At 32.3% G+C, this 23,020-nt stretch overlaps 1 protein-coding gene across 1 annotated transcript in view; it reads left to right on the top strand.

The window, feature by feature from the left end:
• Nucleotides 1-21,059, top strand: part of LOC143056268 (uncharacterized) — a 31,232-nt gene extending 10,173 nt beyond the window's left edge. The window contains exons 2-8 of the mRNA XM_076229363.1: nucleotides 12,468-12,597; nucleotides 12,725-12,876; nucleotides 15,784-16,984; nucleotides 17,244-17,378; nucleotides 18,339-18,437; nucleotides 19,087-19,178; nucleotides 20,092-21,059. Of these exons, the coding sequence (XP_076085478.1) occupies nucleotides 12,477-12,597; nucleotides 12,725-12,876; nucleotides 15,784-16,984; nucleotides 17,244-17,378; nucleotides 18,339-18,437; nucleotides 19,087-19,178; nucleotides 20,092-20,514 (2,223 nt within the window). The 5' untranslated portion in view covers nucleotides 12,468-12,476 and the 3' untranslated portion in view covers nucleotides 20,515-21,059. The remainder of the gene's footprint in view (nucleotides 1-12,467; nucleotides 12,598-12,724; nucleotides 12,877-15,783; nucleotides 16,985-17,243; nucleotides 17,379-18,338; nucleotides 18,438-19,086; nucleotides 19,179-20,091) is intronic.
• Nucleotides 21,060-23,020: the final 1,961 nt, after the last annotated feature.

The following is a 23,020-nucleotide window of genomic DNA, read 5'->3' as shown; positions in this document are numbered from 1 at the left end:
GTTATTCCTGATTAACTTTTCGAATTATTTTATAATTAAAGGCGTTAAGAAACCTTTGGTGACCCCACAGTTTAAATGTCTATCGTAGGTACGTCGTGAACAGTGGTCGTTACAGACAAACGTTCACGTAAATTGTCCCAGTCAATGGATGAATTTAATGTGTCAATCAATGGCCATAGACACACTGTTTTGAATTTCATTCTAATCATTTGAAATGTTTTAAATTTGTCACTTCGGGGCATTTTATAGCAGACTATACGGTATGGGTTTTGCTCATTGTCGAAGGCCGTACGGTGGCTTATAGTTGTAAACTAATATGTCATTTGGTCTCTGGTGGAAATTTGTCTCAATGGCAATCATACCAAATCTTCTTATTTTTATATATGATAGTATGTATGTTTTGAATTCCGTGCACATGAGACGTGTTTCTCCTAATTTTCATTTGTACCGCTCGAAAAGAAAAGAAAACCCCCAAAACGTCAAAAATTTTTCATTTTTATACTTATATAGTTTAATTTTGGATGTAAAGAGTCTCCTGATTGGCTGACGTTATTTTGTTATCACTGGCCCATAGACATAATTTAGTCATGTGACCGTGTCGTCATCAACGTTTTTTCATGGTTTTCTACGGTTTAAAATGGAATTTAGAATTAAATTATTAGAAATGACTGTAATATTTTTTTTTCTGTCTATTCGAAATAACATAAAAAATGTGGTGCACACTGTAAATAACCCGCTACGCGCGTTATTCAGTTAGTCCAGCCCTGGCCTCAGTGACTCATTTTTTTTTTATTTTTTTTTTGTTGTCACTGAGTCCAGCTCGCCCTCCATTACCTTCAATGGTGCAAGCTCCCGGGTATATTACCCGGGGACGATAGAGACAATGCCAGAGCGCTCAAGTACGAAAATTGTATCACAAATGGTAAAACTTGATAAAATAAACAAGTTGCATACCTGAAATGCTTGTACACTATATGGAAACTCATCTTAACAGAAGGAAATCCCTTGCAGTCGGAGCTGTGGACATCTTGTTTACATCAGTAACGCTATATTACGGAACGTGACGTTTCTACGTTATAACGTTAGACGAAACGAATTCAATGTATCGATAAAGATTTTCAACGTTTAAACTCGTAACACGATACCGAATGCCATATCTCCCGATTTCTAAACTTTTTGGCACACTTGTATTTTGAATCGAGTTACATCAGTATAAGTCATTGTATGCATAAAAACTTGGGTCACCATTTTTGGTCTTGTAATTTAATAGGAAAGCGTCAATTTTTGCGACAAATTCACATATTGCTTTTTATCCATCAACAGAATTTAAAAGGTTGGTTAATCCGGATCCAGTTCCAAATATCCACCACTCATCATAATATTATGGCTAAAGCTGTAGCAAGGACTGCCAGTCGAGCTCTAAGTTTATTAATTGTTAAATGTAAAGCACATATTGTGGTTAGTACTTTAAAACGTTATTTGATACTCTGGTCTGGTCAGTAATAAGCTACGGTGCATCCATTTGGGGCACTCGTTCTTTTTCTTGTATCAACGCTGTCCAGAACAGAGCTATCATGTTTTTTTTTATAGGTGATGAAATTAACGGGGACATGGGCTGGAGACCTCCTAGTGTAAAACAATGGACATGTGTATTTAGGCATTGGGCAAGATGTAGTGCCATGACCAATGACAGAATAAATTAGAAAGTTTTCAAATGGTCACATCAAAATGCTGTAAATAATAAGAAAAACTGGTGTAATAGAGTCATGAAAAAAACTTAAAGATTGTAACTTTGATTTGTATACTAGACTAGTATTGATAGTGTGCTGCATAAAGAAAATTGTTCTACAAATTGAAAATGTTTTATTTAATAATATATTGCAGAATGCAAACGAAAATTTTGTCACAGAGTAATGGTAATAAGCTTCGTACTTATAAGCGATATAAATCACAATATTGTACAGAGTTATATTTAAAACAAAATATATCTATTAAATTTAGAAGTGCTTATGCAAAATTTAGATGTGTCGTTGCGCCACTTAAAATAGAAACAGGACGATATGAGAAAAAGCCAATAAATGAAAGATGTTGTTTTATGTGTAAAAACGAAATTGAAGATGAGAAAAATATAGTTACTTTATGTCCTTTACATGCAGACCTTCGAAATATATTGTATAATGAAGCAGTAAAACATAACGATCAATTTTATAACTTGTCTATTGACGAAAAATTTATATTTTTACTCAGTAATGAAGGACTATTAAACTAATTCCCTGAAAATTATTTCAACCCATAAATGTATATGTAAACAATAAACCGGTCAATATAAACAAAACAACGATACCAAGATCGACGCTCGTGACACTTTTTACTTCCAATATTCTCTAGTGAAAAACAAATACCCGGAATAAATACACGGTGGAATGAAATTACGCTTACATATGCACCCTCTATATAAGTAAAACACTCCGCGCAAAAAATTCCAGTTTGAAATTGTGCATGTACGACACGTAAGCCGGAGTCTGTATTCTGCGTGTTATTTTATATCATGTATCATAATCCAGCAACCTGTCATTTAAAAAAAAAAAAAAAAACTGACGATATACGCAGCTTTAGTACAAGCATACAAGCAGGTATACAATTTAAAAGACTGTCGTCCTAATAGATAAGCCGTATATATATAAAACCTATATATGTTACAGTGAATTTGTATAATCAGTGATTATGTAGAATCCCTGAAATTTTCAGGGATTATGGAGAATCACTGGCTAGTTTAGGGATTATATTTAATCACTAAAATTTTCAGGGATTATGTATAATCACTAGAAAATACGTCAGGGTTTCTGCATAATAACTGAAATGAAGAAATAGTTTTATTTATAAAGAAAATGAAAAAATTGCAATTATTTATTCTATAAAATCACATAAAAACATCATTATAAAGTAACATAAATTGTAAAATGTTAAGCACAATATATCAAAATGATAACCCAATATTTTTAAACTGTTAGGCACACTACATGAAAATGTGAAACACAACATATCAAAATAATATGCTTCACATCTGTTTTACCACAATATGCACCTTTTCCTGCACATATCGAATCAGATTTTAAGAATCACGCCTAAGTGAAATAAAGTGTTCAGTAAAACATCTAAAGGTACCCCTCAACAAAAGATGGGAATTTGCAACCTTGAACCGGTTCGAGCAAGAAAGTACCATGTTTTGTAGTCAGGCGATATCCTATTTCAGACTTTTTTTTTAAAACAATTGTCATTATGTGTTTCAATTTCCCTGTCCTTTTTCACCATGTGGAATTGCTATGAGAATATTACACCAAATGCAAGCTTCGGAATCCTCTAAAATTTGTTTCGATGTGTCAATCCTAAGTTCTACCTGTTTTTCCTACATTTAGATGCATAAGTTCTCACAGTTTGAATGTCTTGTTCATTTTAACAAACAAAAAACACACACAAAACAGATGTTTAATAATCTTCTTCATCATTTGCTTAACATGTATCACAAATAACATGCTTTGTGAATTTAAAAATAGAGCATAAATAAGGCCGTTAGTTTTCTCGTTTGAATTGTTTTACATTGTCATTTCGGGGCCTTTTATATCTGACTATGCAGTATGGGCTTTACTCATTGTTAAAGGCCGTACGGTGACCTATAGATGTTAATTTCTGTGTCATTTTGGTCTCTTGTTGACAGTTGTCTCATTGGCAATAACACCACATCTTCTTTTTTACCTGAATATTCATTTGACGCTGGCTTTTAATAAACAAACAATACATGTAAAGCTTTGCGATAAAGGGAATGTTGATATTATTAATTTTGAAGTCTTCAACTTTATCTCGAAACCCCGTGTTGGTTATATATTGTAGATCATCCTCTGTGTTTAAAAGCAAAATTATTTCATCTGGCAAGGAATTAATGAAAGAAAAAAATATAATTTGTCTATATTATTTTTTTTATCAAACAAAGGATCATTAAATTATTCATAATCCCTGAAATCATATTAGGGAAGTTGTAGAATAATTATTAAAATGCTCAGTGATTATGTAAAATCACAGGTCATTTTCAGGGATTATATATAATATTACTAATGATTTTAGTGATTCTACATATTCCCTGAAAAATCAGGGATTCTACATAATCCCTGATTATACAAATTCACTGTAACATATATACCCAGTGCAAATTGGATTGCCGAACGGTTAAAACAATATGATGGTGCTATTTTATTAGGAATGTGGTGACAAATTATGTACGTATCAGTGAATATGCAGTGTAGTGAAATGGTAAACTGGTGTTATCAAATGTACCAATGTTAGCAAGCTATCATATACGTCAGTTGGTCTTTGGTGGAAAATTGTTTCATTGTCAACTATACCACACCTCCTGATTTCATTATGGTTTGATTTTTCTACAGAAGTTCAATTAGAAGTTTAACGACTTCAACAAATATGTACTAGGAAACTGAAAAATGTCTATGGTTTTGATGTCGACAATTGCATAGCCATTGCTATCTTATTGTATATCCCATATCTCCATTTATTCACACAAAGAAACACCAACACTAAAAAAAATCCAGAAACCATATCGATTCTATATAGGATTTCTTCTGTACAGAACAATGAATTTCAGAGACTGTTTTTACTTGGAATACAGGGAAAGTTATTCAAACAATAACAATTTTTTTTCTCATTCCATGGCTAACAAACTAATTTTTGTATGATCATGAGTTTAAACGACTGCTTGTGGTTTGCTTTTTCCTAATTCAATCCGTATATTCTTTCAGTCCAATAAATTTCGTTTTTCTATTTTTCTATCGATGTTTTTTGTGATCATATTCAAACGGATGGGATTAACGAAATTGCATTAATAGGGTTACAATTCCCGGACTTTCATACATCAACCTGAGTTTCTATAAATTAAATTCCTAATTCCAAAACAAAATTTCATAGGGATACGGCGTGCATTATAAATGAGAAGTTTTTGCAAGAATATAAATGAGAAGTTATTGCAAGAATAAAAAATAAAGTGTTAAACTCAGTCCGTAATGCATAAGAAGATATATACATGTATATGTATATATATATATTAATAGATAAATCTTGCAGATGCTTAGGTATCAATAGAATATTTAAAAATGATATTTTTGAAGGTCAACAATGAGCAGAATATTCCGGGGAAAACGATAAAGCAATCAATGTCAAATAACCGTTACGTTTTGCAACAATATTAAATCTGTCGGCACTCTGCATCTAGGAAAATTAAGTTAAAAATGTCACATAGTTACCAAAACAAAAAGAATTTTTATTTTCTAATGATTTCATAATTAAAGAACTTGCTGCATTAACGGTCGGATGTATGAACGTTTTCTGCGGGTAAAAAAAAAAACACATTCACACCTGTAAAGGAATGTTTTCATAGTTGGCCATATCTTCTAGGACTAAAAAAAAAAGAATCTAATATAACTCGAACGATTACTCCGTTTCTTCGTAAATTTTCAGTCAATGACGGGACAATATGAAATCTCTTCATCAACTAATCATTACATGCACTTTTATTTTTTAACAATTTTTCAATCCGAATGTTAACGGAGATGGTCTGGCCCTGATACGATTTTGGAAACTGGACTTGGAAAATGATTAATCACCATCCAAAATACTTTATTTTGGTCCATAGGCCTATGTTAATAGCAAGTATGTGTTTCTTTAATTTGAAAGAAAGAAAAATGTTTTAAATTGCATTAAATTACAATGTTAAATTGAATACACTTATAAAAGACTTTAAGTGAAAAACAATTTCAGACTTATCATTCGCTGCTTAAGAAAAAAAAAAGACTTACCGCGTTGAAGTATTAACAAGAACTTTAAAAAAAAATGAGAGAAAATGAAAATCGTCAGTATTGAAGTTGTTCTTCATTTTGTCATAAGTAACAATTAATTCACATTCAAAAAGGTTGATATATGTGGTCCGAGACCACCATTGTCGTCCCTTGAGTTCACAAATATAGTCCCTAGTGTTGACAGTGGGTTACTTGCCATTAATTTTTATACCCCTTCCAAATTTATTTCTCCATGTTTAATGCCTCAAATTGCAAGTAGGGGGATGAAATTACACTGTAAAAAAATTTGGATCCAGAATTTTAAAGGAAAGTAGTGATTTGGTCCAGCTGAAAAAGGTTTAAAATTAGCACTTCGGAAGCTGTCAAAAGATTTCAAGACGCCCTAAACAAACAATTGTCCATATTTTGAGTTAGAGCCGATGAAGTTTTCTATAATTTTGATATAATTTGTCCCAAAAGTTGTACAACACACTGTAAAAGTTTCTTTGAGAAAGCGCAGGTGGGATTTTTTTTATTTTCATTTATGTTCCAAAAGAAATGCACTACGAAATAATTGTGTTCTCGGACCATGTTATCGCAAGGAAATAGACAGAGCCGCCTGTTGGCCGTACGGCAACCCCAAATTAAATATTCGGGATTTTTCATGGAATTTCGGGATATAAAAATTGTTAATAAAATAAAAGTGTGATGATAAATTAATGAAGAAATTTATTATAATAATTGTCCTGTCATTTACTGAAAGGAACCATGATGATATACGGAAAAGTTAAAACTGATTAATTTGGTTTGAACTTTCTGTCACTTGCCGGAAACTGAAGAAAAAAACACAATCAGTAAACTTCATCTGAACAACAGAAGGTACACATATATAAACATGATTTAAAGTGTCATAATTTACCAGCAGCATTCAGTGCCCTAAGGTCCGCGTTTAAATAGTTTGAGGTGCAAAATAGTTGATTAAACGACGTTGAAAATCTGTATCGATACATTGAATTTGTTTCGTCTAACGTTATAACGTAGAAACGTCACGTTCCGTAATATAGCGTTACTGATGTAAACAAGATGTCCACAGCTCCGACTGCAAGGGATTTCCTTCTGTTAAGATGAGTTTCCATATAGTGTACAAGCATTTCAGGTATGCAACTTGTTTATTTTATCAAGTTTTACCATTTGTGATACAATTTTCGTACTTGAGCGCTCTGGCATTGTCTCTATCGTCCCCGGGTAATATACCCGGGAGCTTGCACCATTGAAGGTAATGGAGGGCGAGCTGGACTCAGTGACAACAAAAAAAAAACAAACAAAAAAATGAGTCACTGAGGCCAGGGCTGGACTAGTTATTCAGTGTGCACCACATTTTTTATGTTATTTCTTCATAGACAGAAAAAATATTACAGTCATTCCTTAAAGAAACAAAAGGGTTTAAACGGAACAGCCAAACAAAACGTTTTCTAATCTCAAACTCAATCATTTATTTAAGGAATTACTGTAATATTTTTTCTGTTTATAATGAAATAACATAAAAAATGTGGTGCACACTTAATAACCCGCGTATCTGGTTATTTTAAAAGTGTGCACCACATTTTTAAAGCTATTTCGAATAGGTAGAAAAAGTACTACACTCATTCCTGATCATTTAATTTTAAATTCTATTTTTAACAGTTGGAAAGCAGGTCACTGTTTGGCCCCAAGTTTATCAGCAACAATAGAGTCACGTGACCGTGAAAATTCAGTAAAAAAACGGACGAGACAAACCTCATTTTTACTCACTAAATACTATTGTCGTAATAAAAACTTATTGATCCAACCAATCTTGAATATACATAGTTTATTCTCGCCAAAACTTACACATCAAATCAAAGTCCTTTATTCTTTATTTTATCTTCAAACTTGGAGTTTGGGTGAAAATAGTCATTACAAGTCTCCTGATCGAAAAATCTAAATATTTACTAAAATCTAAAAAGTTATTTTCAAAACGAAGCGGTGGTTTTTATGCCGATTTATACAAGTGGTTATCTCCCCTTAATATCACCAGTCAAAAATAAAAACTCAGCAAAATGCATAAAAATTAAAAAAGGAGTTTACTTTACAAAAATTAGAAAGAAAATAAACGAAACTCGATTTACACCTATTTTATGATAATATAAAGAAGAGATACTTCCCTATTTTTCAGAGAAGGACTAAATGTAAAAATTAAAAGACAAAATATTAGTAAAAAAAACAATTCAGAAATGTGGATAATGGCAAAACTAAAAACCTAGCTATATTGAGAGAAATTAAATCTGGCTGATGAAATATACTGTGTAATTTTTATATGTGGGATCATTCCAAGCAGAATTTTTTTAAACACTGTTAATTTTTAATGCAATAAATTATATTTTATACAATTTGAATATAAAAAAAAATATCTGAAAATTGGTATAATAAATAGTATGATCATATATATTTTATATTCTATAAAGTGTGCAAGTGTGACCAAGAGTCACAATAACTTTCTTCAAATCAAGAGACCCTTTAAACTCATGCCTATATGTTTCATAGTTGAACAGTAAAATACTGCCTAGAAAATATCCTACAGAAAAGGGATTTATAAGTTTTATACCAAAAATATTGACAGCAATTCTGTAAAAAAAAATATGCTTTAAATTATAAGTGAAAGTGACACAATTTTGAATTTAAGAATCATTATTATTGTAAAATTAAACTATTAGATTAGATAACACAGTAGCCCTTTGTCTTATTTTTCAGGGTATTTTATAGATTATGAAAGTAAACTTTTTGGAAAAAATGGGGCTTCTTCTCTTGAACAGGTTGCTGTATCAGCTGCTTTACATATTTATAAACAAAGCATTGTATATATACTTTGCCTGAATACTAGTAATTGGAAATGAAATGAAATTGGTGGGACAAATCTTGTGCATTTTACTTCAATAATGATCAATGATGATTTAATTTGACAAGAATTTGCCATCTGAATAAATTCAATTTTGTAAGAACACATCTCTCTGAATTAGCTTCTTGTTTGGCTTGATAAGCTAGTTTTTGCTCTTATTACTGTAGCTTACTAAGTAAAGAGATTATAATATAAGCAAGATTTTCTTTTATAAAATATGAATATAATTAACTGACCTTCATTTCCTTTTTTCATATTTTTTTTCCTACAGAATTTTCTTTGCAATGCATTTTCTATTGCTATTTTTGTGCTTTTGTATATCCATACAGTAGGCTATCAATAATTTGTCAGATCTGTCAGCATTTTCCAAGACGTTCAGCTTTAAACGCAATAAAGAAGATCTTTGTTTGTTGTTTCACTTTTCCAATGTGTAAATTTTTACTATGTACATGACCCTGACACATACTTTGTTATAAACGTTACATGACGTATGTTGAAAAAAGAAAACAATGTCACCGTCAATTTGTGTAGGGATCAAAAGGGGTTTTAGTTACTTTAAAATACAGGTATCGTATGGAATTGTGAAAATCCACAACTTTTAATCAAAATTTCATTCATGTCTTTAATAAAATCAGTATTTTAGAACACTTTGAAACAGGTACAATGAAAAGAAGCTAAACTTCACTGTTTTGAAGTAGAAACGTAGCTAAAACCAGATACAAATTGACATGGCTAGTGGAAGTGGCTAGTGGTCACTAAAATTGATGTATAAAAGTAAAAAATGATGGCTTCAAAGGAGTGTATAAATTTGAAATAGGTTTCCCGGTTTCGTTTAAGATTATAACCGTTCTTTTCTGTATTTGGATTTTTTTTTGGCGAACAAAAAAGATGGCTATTTTTTTTTTTTTTTTTAGAACGGACTAGGATAAAGGAATAGCAATAACAAGCTATTTTTTGTAATGTTTGTATGTCGTAAAGAAATTATATTGGTCACAAAATCTACAAATTTTAAAATTTGATTATAATAAAAGCATGACAAGTTGCAAAAAACGTCAATTGTTTAGCCGATTGATTTGGCGGACTTTTTGACGTTACGGACAACTGTAGAGCCACCTAATTAGTTCCCCCTGCTATTGTTGCTGATAAAGCTTTACGACAACGGACGTTTCCAAGGACTTGCTTTCCAACTGTTAAAAAAAAACCGTTAAAAAGCCAATCAGAAGACGCTTAACATCCAAAATTAAATTGATCAAAAATGAATCTCATAAAAAGTAAAATAACAAAAAAATCCGAACTCCGAGGAAAATTCTAAACGGAAAGTTCTTGAGCAAAAGGCAAAATCAAAAGCTCAATCACATTAAACGAATGAATAACAACTGTCATATTCCTGACTTGGTACAGGCATTTTCTAATGTAGAAAATGTTGGATTAAACCTGGTTTTATAGCTAGCTAAACCTCTCACTTGTATGACAGTCGCACAAAATTCCATTATATTGACAACGAATAACCCATTTTCTCTAAAACTCAACTGATTGAAACTTTACTTGACCAGTAGATTATTTTTTAAAACCAAACTGTGGTTCGCTCGTTTCTAGATATTTTTATAATGTAGAATTTGCACGCCACCCTCTGAGTTTATTATTAAAAGTACCAGATTATTCTTTTTAAAATTTTACATGAAAGATACAAAGTATTGCCGAAATTTCATGAGTTTATAAGTAGTCAAATCGCACACTCTACGTGCACGCAATATCGATGTGCAGAAAATTCGATTATCTATTAAACCTATTAGACAGTGACATTTAGACAATACTAGAACACACCCGTATATCGCGGGTCCGTGACTGAATTAAAGTATATAACTATGCGCAAGCCTTATTTAGTATTAGTATTGTCATCTGATAAAGTCATGCTGATTATAAGATACACAGTTTTCTCTGCTTTCAAATCTTTCTGTTTGAACCCGTCGAACTGGAACTTATCAATTATTGATAATATTAATTACTTGGAAAACAAAAGGTCCTGGAATGGAGTATTTTTAATCAACAGCATTGTCCTATATTAGTTATAAATATTGAATTCTTTGATTCGCTGTTTTACGTCATGCCCGCTAACAAATTGAAAACTGTACCTTTAGTCCAGATTTTTAGTATTCGTATTGTTATCTTAGAAAGTCTAACTGATTAAAATACTACAATAGGTAACAATTTGACAATTAAGTAGTGTCAACCCTGTGATTATGACCCGTGTAATACTATATAGCATATTAATCCTGAATACACCGTTTGGTGGTGCGCCTGTCAGATGCGGAACGTACATATAAGGTAATCGGTAACAGGTGAATATACTATTGGTATCGGTATCGGACTCGACCCGGAACTTCTTAATTATTGGCAATATTAATTACGTGGAAAACAAAAGGACCTGGAGTGGTGTAATTTTTAATCTACACCTTTGTACTATATTAGTTATATATAAAGTTGAATTCTTTGATTCGTCGTTTTTACGTGATGACGGCTGACAAATTGGACCTCGTAATTTTAGTATTATAGATACGTATAGTGTCTTGAAATATGAAATTTATTTGTATGAGGCTTAGAAACGGGGGAAATGCGAGGTTATACCGAGCATTTCCCCTGTTTCGTGCCGAATACAAATAAATTTCATATTTCAAGACACTATACGTATATTGTTTTTATACTGAAATTGATAAAAAAAAAAAAAAAAAAAAAAAAAAAAAAATATGAAACAAATATTATTAAAAAAAAGTGTTTGGAATTTCCCCCTTGGGGTACCATTTTGGGGTATTTCCCTATGAGCGTAGTCTAGGCGGTAAAACAATGATAATTTAAGGAATTAGAAAGGGAAAATGAAGTTAATTAATAACATTTGATAAACATGGTATATAAATTACCAATTTGAAGACATAACAAGTTTAAATTCATAAAAGTTTGACCATTGTTACTACACGTTGTCATGGTTGTGACGTGACGTTGTAAGTAGGCGGGGCTTATAGGTGAGTTGAGGTCATTGACGTATAAAGCTAACGTTTATACGTATAGCTTTATCTGTATAGTAAAATAGCTGATTGCAGTATAAAACGTACCAATAGTTTACCGATTCATTGGCATTTAAAATAATAAAATGCCGATTTCCGTGTGCACGCTACCTGTTTCCGGATGAACCTTCGTCAGTGACCGACGTAAAACGCTGTGAGAAAAAACCTAGCTAAAACAATAAAAACCTTCAATGGTCATATTGCCTCCAAGGGTTGCAACAATAGTTTTAGTACAGTAACTTGAAATTAAAGACAAAATAAAACATACATGTTACAAAGGCTATTATACTCTGGCATTTATAAAATATATATATAAAAAAAAAAAAAAAAAAAAAAAAAAAACACCAAAAAACAAAAAACTTCAAGGAAAATTCAAAACGGAAAGTCCCTTAACAAATGGCAGAATCAAAAGCTCAAACATATCAAACTAATGGAAAACAACTGTCATATTCCTGACTTGGTAGAGGCATATCCTTATGTAGAAAATGGTGGATTAAACCTGGTTTAAATGGAGGCAAGCGGATTTCTTTATCAGCCCCGCCCCGGATCCATTACATTGTTCTGAGATCATTCTTACATGTAGACCAAAAGTAAAGCTTGTTATACATTTAGTTCAATATCTTACGAAATAAAGTATCGTTAAATTTATTTTAACAGAAATTATTAATGGTGGAAACTATGAAGAGAAAGAATGACGTTGCAGTATATTTCAGTTCGTCATCAAGTTCAGTATTTCGTGGTTCCTCGGGCTTGATCGATGCTCTTCAACCACAATTTATGGGAAGAGGTAATTATATGAAATTCTTGAAATATAGTTGTTTAAGAAATAGATCAGATCATCATTTTAAGAGTTATAGAGTAGAAGCGGCTCCAATTCATAAACACAATAATTCGTATATCGGTTTTAATTCCAGGAATTTGCCGTGATGAACCACTGTCTCAGTCTGGTAAAAGAATTCAGCTCTTCAAAATGCTCTGTTTGAACGTGCTGCCAATATTAGGCCTCTGGGCTTATACGGTTTATACCCTTGCTGATAGTGTAGGCTTCAGGGAAGAGTATTACAAGGTAAAGATAAAATATTGTGTGTACACAGGTTAAATAAAAGTGTTGTTTGAGAATACTTATTAATTAAACATATTCCTTAAGATACAATAAGAAAAACTATAAAACAGATTTCTGATTTTGTAAATTAATATAACCTGTTAAAATTACGATATCGAAATACAAGGTCCAAAGAATACAAATTTAGAGTACATCTTTTTTTTTATGAGTTGTATGTGAATGTATTCTGTAAATAAACCTATTTTCGTGTATAGTATATTTTGCATTTACTCTTTCTAAGCCTACTACTAAGTGATTTTTTTTTCGCGATTTTTGAATTTACGCAATGTACATGTAGTCAAATATAGAAGATCCAAGTCTAAGATAGGCGTGACGATTTGTATTCACTGACACATTACTTTTGTACTCACAAAAGTCTCGATATCAAACCGCTCGCAAAAAATAATTGGTTTTCAGAACATGTATTCTAAATCTATTTTCAGAGACTATCTGCACTATCGATATTTTTGAATTGACTCAATGTACATATAGTCAAATACAGAAAGATACAAGTATAAGATATTCGTGAAAATTTGTATTCACGTTAATTATTTTTCTACTCGCAAAAGTCTCGATATCAAACCGCTCGCAAACATTAATTGGTGTTCAGTACGTGAATTTAAATATATTTTCAGAGACGATCTGCACTATCGAGATTTTTGAATTTACGCAATGTACATGTAATCAAATATAGAAAGATCCAAGTCTACGACATTCGTGAAAATTTATATTCACGTTATTTTTGTACTAGAAAAAGTCTCGATATCAAACCGCTCACAAAAATTAATTGGTTTTCAGTACGTGTATTCTAAATTACGGAAGCCGTAAGGGGACACACAAAACATTAGAAAATATTTTTTTTAATTCGAGATCACGATAAAACATTACCGTTTTACCGAGATCTCGATAAAAAATATATCGTTATTTCGATAAAACGAAATTGTTATATCGAGATCTCGGATTATTAAATCGTTCTCTCGATTAATTATATCATTATCTCGATTTATTATATCGAGATCTCGGATTATTATATTGTTATCTCGGTTTAATATATCGTTATCTCGAGAAAACGAAACTGTTACATCGATATCTCGTATTATTAAATCGTTATCTCGGTTTAATATATCGAGATCTCGATAAAAAAATATATCGTTATCTCGAGAAAACGAAACTGTTATATCGAGATCTCGGATTATTATATCGTTATCTCGATTTATTAAAACGAGATCTCGGATTATTAAATCGTTATCTCGGTTAAATATAGTGAGATCTCGATTAAAATATATCGTTATCTCGATAAAACGAATCTGTATTTCTGAATACGTCATTTTGATGTTATCTTACAAATATTCAAATTAATATCAGAAACAAAAATTCAAAGCACTCTTTAAAAATTTTAACTTAATTCATTCATTTATTTAGTTTCGGCGAATAAACTAGTGGATTTCCCTAACTATTATTAACCGAAATTCCTTGGTTCAATGTATGGAAAACCTGAATACCAAAACATATATATAAATATTAAAATACTCAACGTTATCTTTTTTTATTTTCACGTTACCTTTGCTGTTCTTCATCCCATATATATAGATATAACATGTCCATTGTGCCGCAATGACCAATAGAGGGGTTACGGAGGACCTAAATGCCAAAATACGCGTGAAATATTATGAAAATAGCCAATTTTAAATAATGGAATGGATATTTTGAATAAGGGAAAGGACTGCTGCGACCCTTTAGCCCCTAATTACATACATACCTTATACCTCATTCGAAAGCTTATTTATAGAGAACAAAAGATATATAGTCAATATGTTTCGCAACGCATATTAGAGGAGTAACACAGACCCTTCAGCCCCTTTATACACTACTTGAAAGCTTATAGAAAGAGATATAAAATGGTATATTAATAAGCTTTCGAATGAGGTATAATGTATATTTGGAATTCGGGCTGAAGGGTCGCAGCAGTCTACTCCATTTTTCAAAATATCCATTCCATTATTCAAAATAAGCTATTTCTTAATTTTCACGCGTATTTTGGCATTTAGATCCTCCGTAACCCCTCTAATGGTCATTGCGGCACAATGGACATGTTATATCTATAAATATGGGATGAAGAACAGCAAAGGTAACGTGAAAATAAAAATAGATAGAGTTGAGTATTTTGATATTTATATATATGTTTTGGTATTCAGGTCGTCCATACATTAAACCAAGGAATTTCTGTTAAAAATAGTTAGGGAAATCCACAATTTATTCTCCGAAACTAAAAAAATAAATGAATCAAGTTAAAAATTTTAAAGAGTGCTTTGAATTTTTGTTTCTGATATTAATTTGAATATTTGTAAGATAACATTTAAATGACGAATTCAGAAATACAGATTCGTTTTATCGAGATAACGATATATTTTTATCGAGATGTCGATATATTTAACCGAGATAACGATTTGATAACCCGAGATCTCGTTTTAATAATCCGAGATCTCGTTTTAATAAATCGAGATAACGATATAATAATCCGAGGTCTCGATATAACAATTTCCGTTTTATCGAGATAACGATATATTTTTTATCGAGATCTCGGTAAAACGGTAATGTTTTATCGTGATCTCGAATTAAAAAAAAATATTTTCTAATTTTTTTTGTGTCCCCTTACGGCTTCCGTACTAAATCTATTTTCAGAGACGATCTGCACTATCGAGATTTTTTAATTTACGCAATGTACATGTAGTCAAATATAGAAAGATCCAAGTCTAAGATAGTCGTGAAAATTTGTATTCACGTTATTTTTCTACTCGCATAAGTCTCGATATGAAACCGCTCGCAAACATTAATTGGTTTTCAGTAAGTGTATTTTAAATCTATTTTCAGAGACGATCTGCACTATACTTCAGCATTGATTTAGGAAAACTGGTACATCGCCTCCAAGTTGAAAGAGATATGAGTGTCCTTTATTTAAGCGCCATTGGACCAGAAACCAAGTCATTTCTTCTATCCGAGTACACGAAAACAGATGACGTTATACTGGAATTGACCTGGCCAAATGACATCGACACTTTAAATGTTATGTTTTTGTCAAAGGAAAATTTTCTGGCGTTTCTTCAAGAGCATCGACGGGTCCTCAATCCAAACGTTCTATCAATCCAAAATGAAATAGATTTCTATTCAAGAAGTATTGATACAATAATATTATGGCTGTATAATACCATCACTGAATCGAAATTTTCTCTCATCTGGAAATTACTGGTAGCATATCAGAAATTATCAAGTGCTAAGGAAAACCTAGGGGTCGAACGTGCTCTTGGTACAATGTTTTATGCTCGAGGAGGATTCGAATCGCGTACTTACTTTGAAAATTATAACTTGAGGTTACACAGCTTTCGTGCATACATGAGGAGTATTGGAATGTATTCTACTGTTGTGGATGAAATTTATATTAAGAACGTAGAAAACCTTCCCATTAATTTTTCATCCACAATAGAATATTTTAGAGCCGAAATTCAATTGACAAACTCCACCATTGCTGCCGTAGACGTACGAAAAGCGCGTTTCTTTTTCGATAACATGACAATATATCTAGATACCCTATTCAGCGTTCAGACAGAAATGGGCACATTTGTAATATCAAAATTTAATAACGAAATTGATGACCTAACGCAGCAACTCGCCATAAACGCCGTACTTCTAGTTATCGTTATTCTTGTTTGTCCTGTTGTCATCATAGCAACAGAGAGCTTAACTAGCAGCATACAGACATACGCGCTTACTTTGGTTGATAAAACCAAAGAGCTCACGAAGGAAAAGAAAAGGACGGATGGATTACTATACCAAATGGTACCAAGACAGGTTGCCGATATGCTGAAAAAGAAAAAGAAGGTTGACGCTGAGTTTTTCAAGATGGTCACTGTTTGTTTCTCTGATATGTATGGGTTTGACAGGCTAACTGTCGATCTTACACCCATGGAGATTGTTGAACTGTTGAATGCATTGTATAACACAGTAGATGATATTTTAGATGATTTTGATGTTTACAAAGTGGAAACTATCAACGACTGTTATATGGTTGCATCAGGTTTAAACTTTATAGCTTCATAAATTTTTAAAAGACATTGTTTTATTTTTATTTGTAGAAAAACAAACCAATCAGTATTTTAAAAATGTTCATCCCATCTAAGAAATGATAAAATGTAGATTTGTTGCTTCTGCATATATATTTAACATGAGCTTTTTGCTTTTTACATATTTGAGTCTATAGTTGTGTATTAGTTTTTTGTTTGATCTCATAATTTGAGCAACTATTATATTTAATTAAATAATTTTGATCATTATAGGATTACCAAAACGAAACAAAGACCGCCATGCATTTGAGATAGCAGAGTTTGCCCTCAATATGCTTCGTACTGTGTCTGTAATGAAAGTTTTGTCCAGTAACAGATCTATTCAGTTGAGAATAGGGATTAATTCAGGTAAACTAACAAAACTTAGTAATATGTATTCTTTAACTCTCATTTTCAACACGTGACATGTAATTGGTGTGCTACGTGTTTTTATGAAAATATAGTGGAATGCTTATCTTATCTTTATCTTATTTATTACATTTGGCCACTACGAAATTCGATTTTACGTAGTGCACAACGCGCAGTATGTTTCCCCAAAAGGAAGTGAAACCATAAGAGTGTTTGGATTGTATTTATGTTTATATGTGCTACTATAGTTATATTTGAAGCCGATGTGGAAGTTATAATCATATTGCGTTTATCAACTTTCATTTTAAAATCATAGAATTGAAATGAACTTTAATGAGGTTTTCATACAATACCTTTTTGGGATTACAGCTAACGTAATAGACAACTTTCGAGTTCGATGCATTTCCGTCAAAAACTCTGGTTTTAGTGATCATCATTTGTGCGTTTAGGGGGGCATCGTCACTTCCGCTCCAATGTTGAGCTAGTGGTTGAAAAACTATAATTCTATATTGCACGAATTATTCGGCAAATTAAATTCTCATAATTGACAATCAGCACTGCTGTCATTAGGGAATTGTGATTAGGTACTTACAAAACAAATATTATTTCTAGTTTATTCTGCACAATGACGATCACGTAGACGCTTGATAAACGTTAATAGTGCAGGGATACAGGCGACCCCCTCTATCTGGGAAATGACGTCATAAAGGCGCGTCTAATTGACGAGTTTTTTCCGGTGACGGATGAACTCGAAAGTGGTCTATTTTTCCTTTATCTTAATAATTTATTGTTGATTATGACTTGTATTCAATTAACGACTACGTGGTATTGGTTTTACTCATTGTTGAAGGCTGTGCGATGACCTATAGTTGTTAATTTCTTTGTTATTTTGTCTCTTGTGGAGAGGTGTCTTATTGAAAATCAAACCACATCTAATCTTTTTGGTTCTAACATTATTAGGTCCATGTATGGCTGGAATTGTGGGAACATTGATGCCACGGTACTGCTTATTTGGCGATACAGTCAACACTGCATCAAGAATGAAGGCATACAGTGAACGTAAGTTAAAAACAACTTTAATCCTTTTCTTATTTATTGTATTTTTATTTTCCAAAAATATATTTTAATATTATCTCAGACTTTTTATTGTGACTTTCCGTTTGTAAGTGACAATAATCTAACAGCACCGGTATACATGTATCATTATCTGTATAGTTACATAATACAGGAACCATTCGCAGTTTCCTCACACTGGAATGAGAACAAAGGGATTTATTCCAGCTGTTGGCTCTAAATGGAGTATTATATATCTATCAGTTATTACACTTTTCTAGAGCTTGCGTAATATAGTGCTATTTTTACGTAATTGGTTGCTACTTTAAAGAAATCTCTTTGGAATATCGGTGTCATAGAAGACATTGTAAACGTTCCTCTTGTAGTGGCAACATTCCCGTCCTCCATTAAAACCTGCCTTGAGCAAAACTGAAGTACCAAAAATATTTTTGAAACAGCATCTCATTACTTATATCCTACATATTTGAGAACATAGGGTACTTTGTAATGGAAACAACTGATCTTTTGTTCTTTTCCACAAAAGAAATCAATACGCTACGTAGTATCTGCTATGCAGGTAATAATGAATGTACTATTACATGTATACTGTATGCAAAATTTATATGGCTTTATCATTAAGTAGTTTTTTTTTCAGCAAATAAAATACATATCAGTTATTCTACATATCAATTGCTTCGGAAGACGAAATCGTTTACTATCAAGAAAAGAGGAAACGTTTCAGTAAAGGTAGTATATATTGAAAGTATATTGTAAGAATTAAAATGGCTTACGAAAAACGAGACTGGGAATTACGGAAGCCATAAAAGAACATAATTATACAAATAAAATAATTAATATGAACATAAAAAGACGAGGTATGATGGTCAATAAGACATCCTATAGTACAAAAGAATTCAAATGAAGTGAATGTCAGTTATACACCTTATCGCTATTTGTCGCCATTACTGGATACCACACAGGTTCCCGTAAAATTTTGACGTCATAAAACAAAATATCTGACGCCACAATGGAAAAGTGATTGTTGTATGACGTTAGAAGTTCAAGCGGCCGGGTCAGTAGGGATTAGCGATAAGGTGTATTATAGGCCATCGTACGTCATACAACAATGAGTAAAACAATACTGATTGACGGCTATAGGCCACATACCACAATTAATTCCTCTATCAGTTCTTTATAACGTTTTTGTCATTAAAAACATTGCACAATGCACTTTTGTCAAATTTTTTGTGTGTGTAATGTATAGTACTAGTCCAAATATACATCTAAAATTCAGAAAGATTGAAGCAATCGCTTTTACAAATTAGCCAATACACATCCATACCCCTATTGACAAGTCAAGAGATGTAAATATAACCTTTTTGCACTTGGTCTAATCACTCATTCCATATCAAAATCAGTTTAAATTCAACATCCAAAAATTTAGTTCACCTCTCTTCTTTCATTTCCACCCAAAAAAATCTAAGAAATGAGTGAGGAAGGGAAAAACAAATTAAGGAAAAATACACTCTAATTAAAAGGAACTCGAAAAGCGGGGCCTTTAATTGTGGTCTTGGGCCTATAGAAGGCTCTCACAATCTGAATTATGTTTGTAACATTACTTTGATTTTATCTAAATTTTGTTTATTTTGTTTTTCAATAGGGAAAAGGTGATATGAGAACATTTTGGTTGATGGGAAAAGTTGAAGATTTTGGCACAGTTGAAATTGAAGCAGACATAGAACCTAACCCAAAAGCTATTGATATCACTGACATGCCTGGAGAAATCGCATCAGTTCAACATCACTCGTCCGGTGTCTATGTAATGCCCGGATGTTCTGCGAAGGACGAAAAATCTTTTGGGTCGAATACTAGCCACGGTGACGTAAACAAAGAGGATCTTCCGGGTGAGATCACAACAATAGAAAGTCCAACATACAGTGCCTCTCTTCAATACCCAATGCCAGGTAGACAACCACAGCGAAAGAAACCAATACTGAAAAAGACGACAACTAATCCTAATATTGAAGTCATCAACGAGAAAGAGACAGAGCATAAAGCCCCGGATGTCCGTGAGAAAACATAATTTTATAGGTCAGCGATTGTGCAAAGTTCAAAATTACCTATTTTGTTGTTGAATTTGTTTTAATGTATTTAAATCATCTCCTGTGAGTTAATGTATCTATCTATCTATCTATCTATATCATTAAACGAGAAGACCTGATTTTGTGTGTCGCTTCTCTTCCTTCCACGATAGATTAAAGAACATGCCGCTGTGTTCTATAGGTAAAATGCATAGTCGCATATGTCATCCATTCTTATGATTATTCAGATAGAGTTATTTTTTGAGAAAAAACGACAAAAAAGGAGTCCGGATATTAATTCCGTCATCAGACTGACTTTTAGTCGTAGATAAGACTTCCGGTTTGGCACATGCACCAGTACAACCAATCGTATGATAGATAACAAAAATAGAAAATAAATAAGCCAATCAGAGCGTTCTCCATATCATGGTGTTTAGATCGCAAGAACCACAACTATTATACCTCATTAGAGGATAGGATAGTTATTTTTCGCGTTTATCTACATGTTAACTACGATTATACTACTTTAATATATAGAGATTCTGTATTCTGTCTACTGTTTTCTTTGAAATGTTTACTATTCAAGGGGGTCATACCAGTTGCATATATATTAGAAAAAAGTAAAACATGTTGAAACAAGAATATGTCCATATATAGTACACGGATGCCACATCGGCACATTATTTACTAAAGTTCGAGTTGATTGGACTTAAACTACCTCGACCAAAAACTTTAACCTAAAGCCGGGACAGGCGGACGGACGAACGATCGAACTAACGCACCAATGCACAGACTAGAAAACATAATGCCCATAAATGGGGCATAACAAATTTATTGTTGAAAGTGAATCCGAAGGTAGTGATTTGGCAAAAATATTGTTAAAGTGAATTTGCAGGTAGTGATTTGGCAAAAATGAAAGTAGGGTAGAGATTAGAGGGAGGCAGGACCTTTTTCTGGACATCGGGATCGGGTGTTTTTAAGCTTGGGATTTTGGGATTGATCCTTACGGGATCCGGGAATAAATTTTTCGATTTCGGGATTTTGGGATATGAATTTCTTTAAATTCTGCATCTCGGGATTTCATGTTTTAAAGTTTTAGTATGTGATAAATATGATATGCGAAATTTATTCAAATAGGTGAACATGATTTAAACAGCTATTCCCTCTTAATGTATACAATAAATGAAAATAAATATTATATATTCAAACAACTAAAGTGTTATGTTTGTACGTCTATAGTTTAGTTTATTAAGTCAAACAGGGGAGAAATTTTACAAAAAAACAAAATAAAAAGGAAAGAAAAAAACATACTTTTCCTTTCATAATACTTTAATAATGTTTTCATAGAAGTACTATGCTTACGAAATAGAACGCCATACGTTTGATTTGTCTTCACCAGACTCGTCAATTGCAATTGAATTATAACAATTGCAATATATAAAAGTTGTCAAGTATAAACTAATTCGAAACCCAAAACTTAAATGAATCGGTAACACGATTCATTCTTGAAGGTGTTACAACGACTGACAAAAACACGCATATTAATTAAAGCAAACGAAAAGTCAACACTCTGTAACTCTGATCTTATTCTGGGTTTAGGCAAATTTTATGTCGACCTGCTTGTAACCAGAACAGATGAATAATACATGTATGTACCTAAAAGTTGAAATCTACACCAGGTGCTCCCTTTTAGTAACTGTTAATGAATTACAGCCATATTCCTTCTTTAACATACATATACATCACGGAGAATCATCTTTACAACAAATAATTGACTGCTATACCTCTATTTTTGACATTTTTCCAATCATGCCTAATGGGGTTTTTTAAAACACATTGTTATCAATATCATGGAATCTTATAGGACCGTCATAAAAGCAAGAGGTTTTGCTATCTATATAACCAGGTTTAATCCACCATTTTCTACATAAGAAAAATGCCCGTTCCAAGTCAAGTGTGTGACAGTTAATTTCCATTCGTTTGAAGAGTTGCAGCTTTTGATTTTATCATTAAAAAAGGATTTTCCGATATGAATTTTCCTTTGATTTCGGTATTTTTGTTATTTTACTTTTTAAATGTAAAGTTAAAGGACAATGTTAGCTTCTTTTGTTACTTTATTCATATAAGGCCGACATTATACAAGAGCTGACTAGGAAGAATGAAAAGAAGCTAGCATTATCCTGTAACTTTACATTCCGTTAAAAAAGATAATGTGCTCACTAAAATATTCAGTTTTGGGACCTTGTTGAACCCATCTTTTCCATCGAACATGTAAAAAAGGATATAACAGATACAGTTAAGTCTGCCTTATGTCTTAACTAGACGTTGGCAAAGAGTGTCGGTTGAAAACAAAAGTTTACGACAAAGGAGATGATTTAAGCTTCCAAATTTTGAACTTTCCATTTATATGTAGCAACATTCAAGCATCGCCTGCCTCTGGTTGATAAATATCCCAGTTGATATGATATTCCAGATGCTTGCTTTCTTGGAAAGACGGTTGCTTCTTAT

Source organism: Mytilus galloprovincialis, chromosome 13, assembly GCF_965363235.1.
Source record: "Mytilus galloprovincialis chromosome 13, xbMytGall1.hap1.1, whole genome shotgun sequence".
In the NCBI taxonomy this organism is placed as follows: Eukaryota; Metazoa; Mollusca; class Bivalvia; order Mytilida; family Mytilidae; genus Mytilus; species Mytilus galloprovincialis.
The sequence above is the reverse complement of the archived record's forward strand: the minus strand, read 5'-3'. Positions and strand labels throughout refer to the sequence as shown.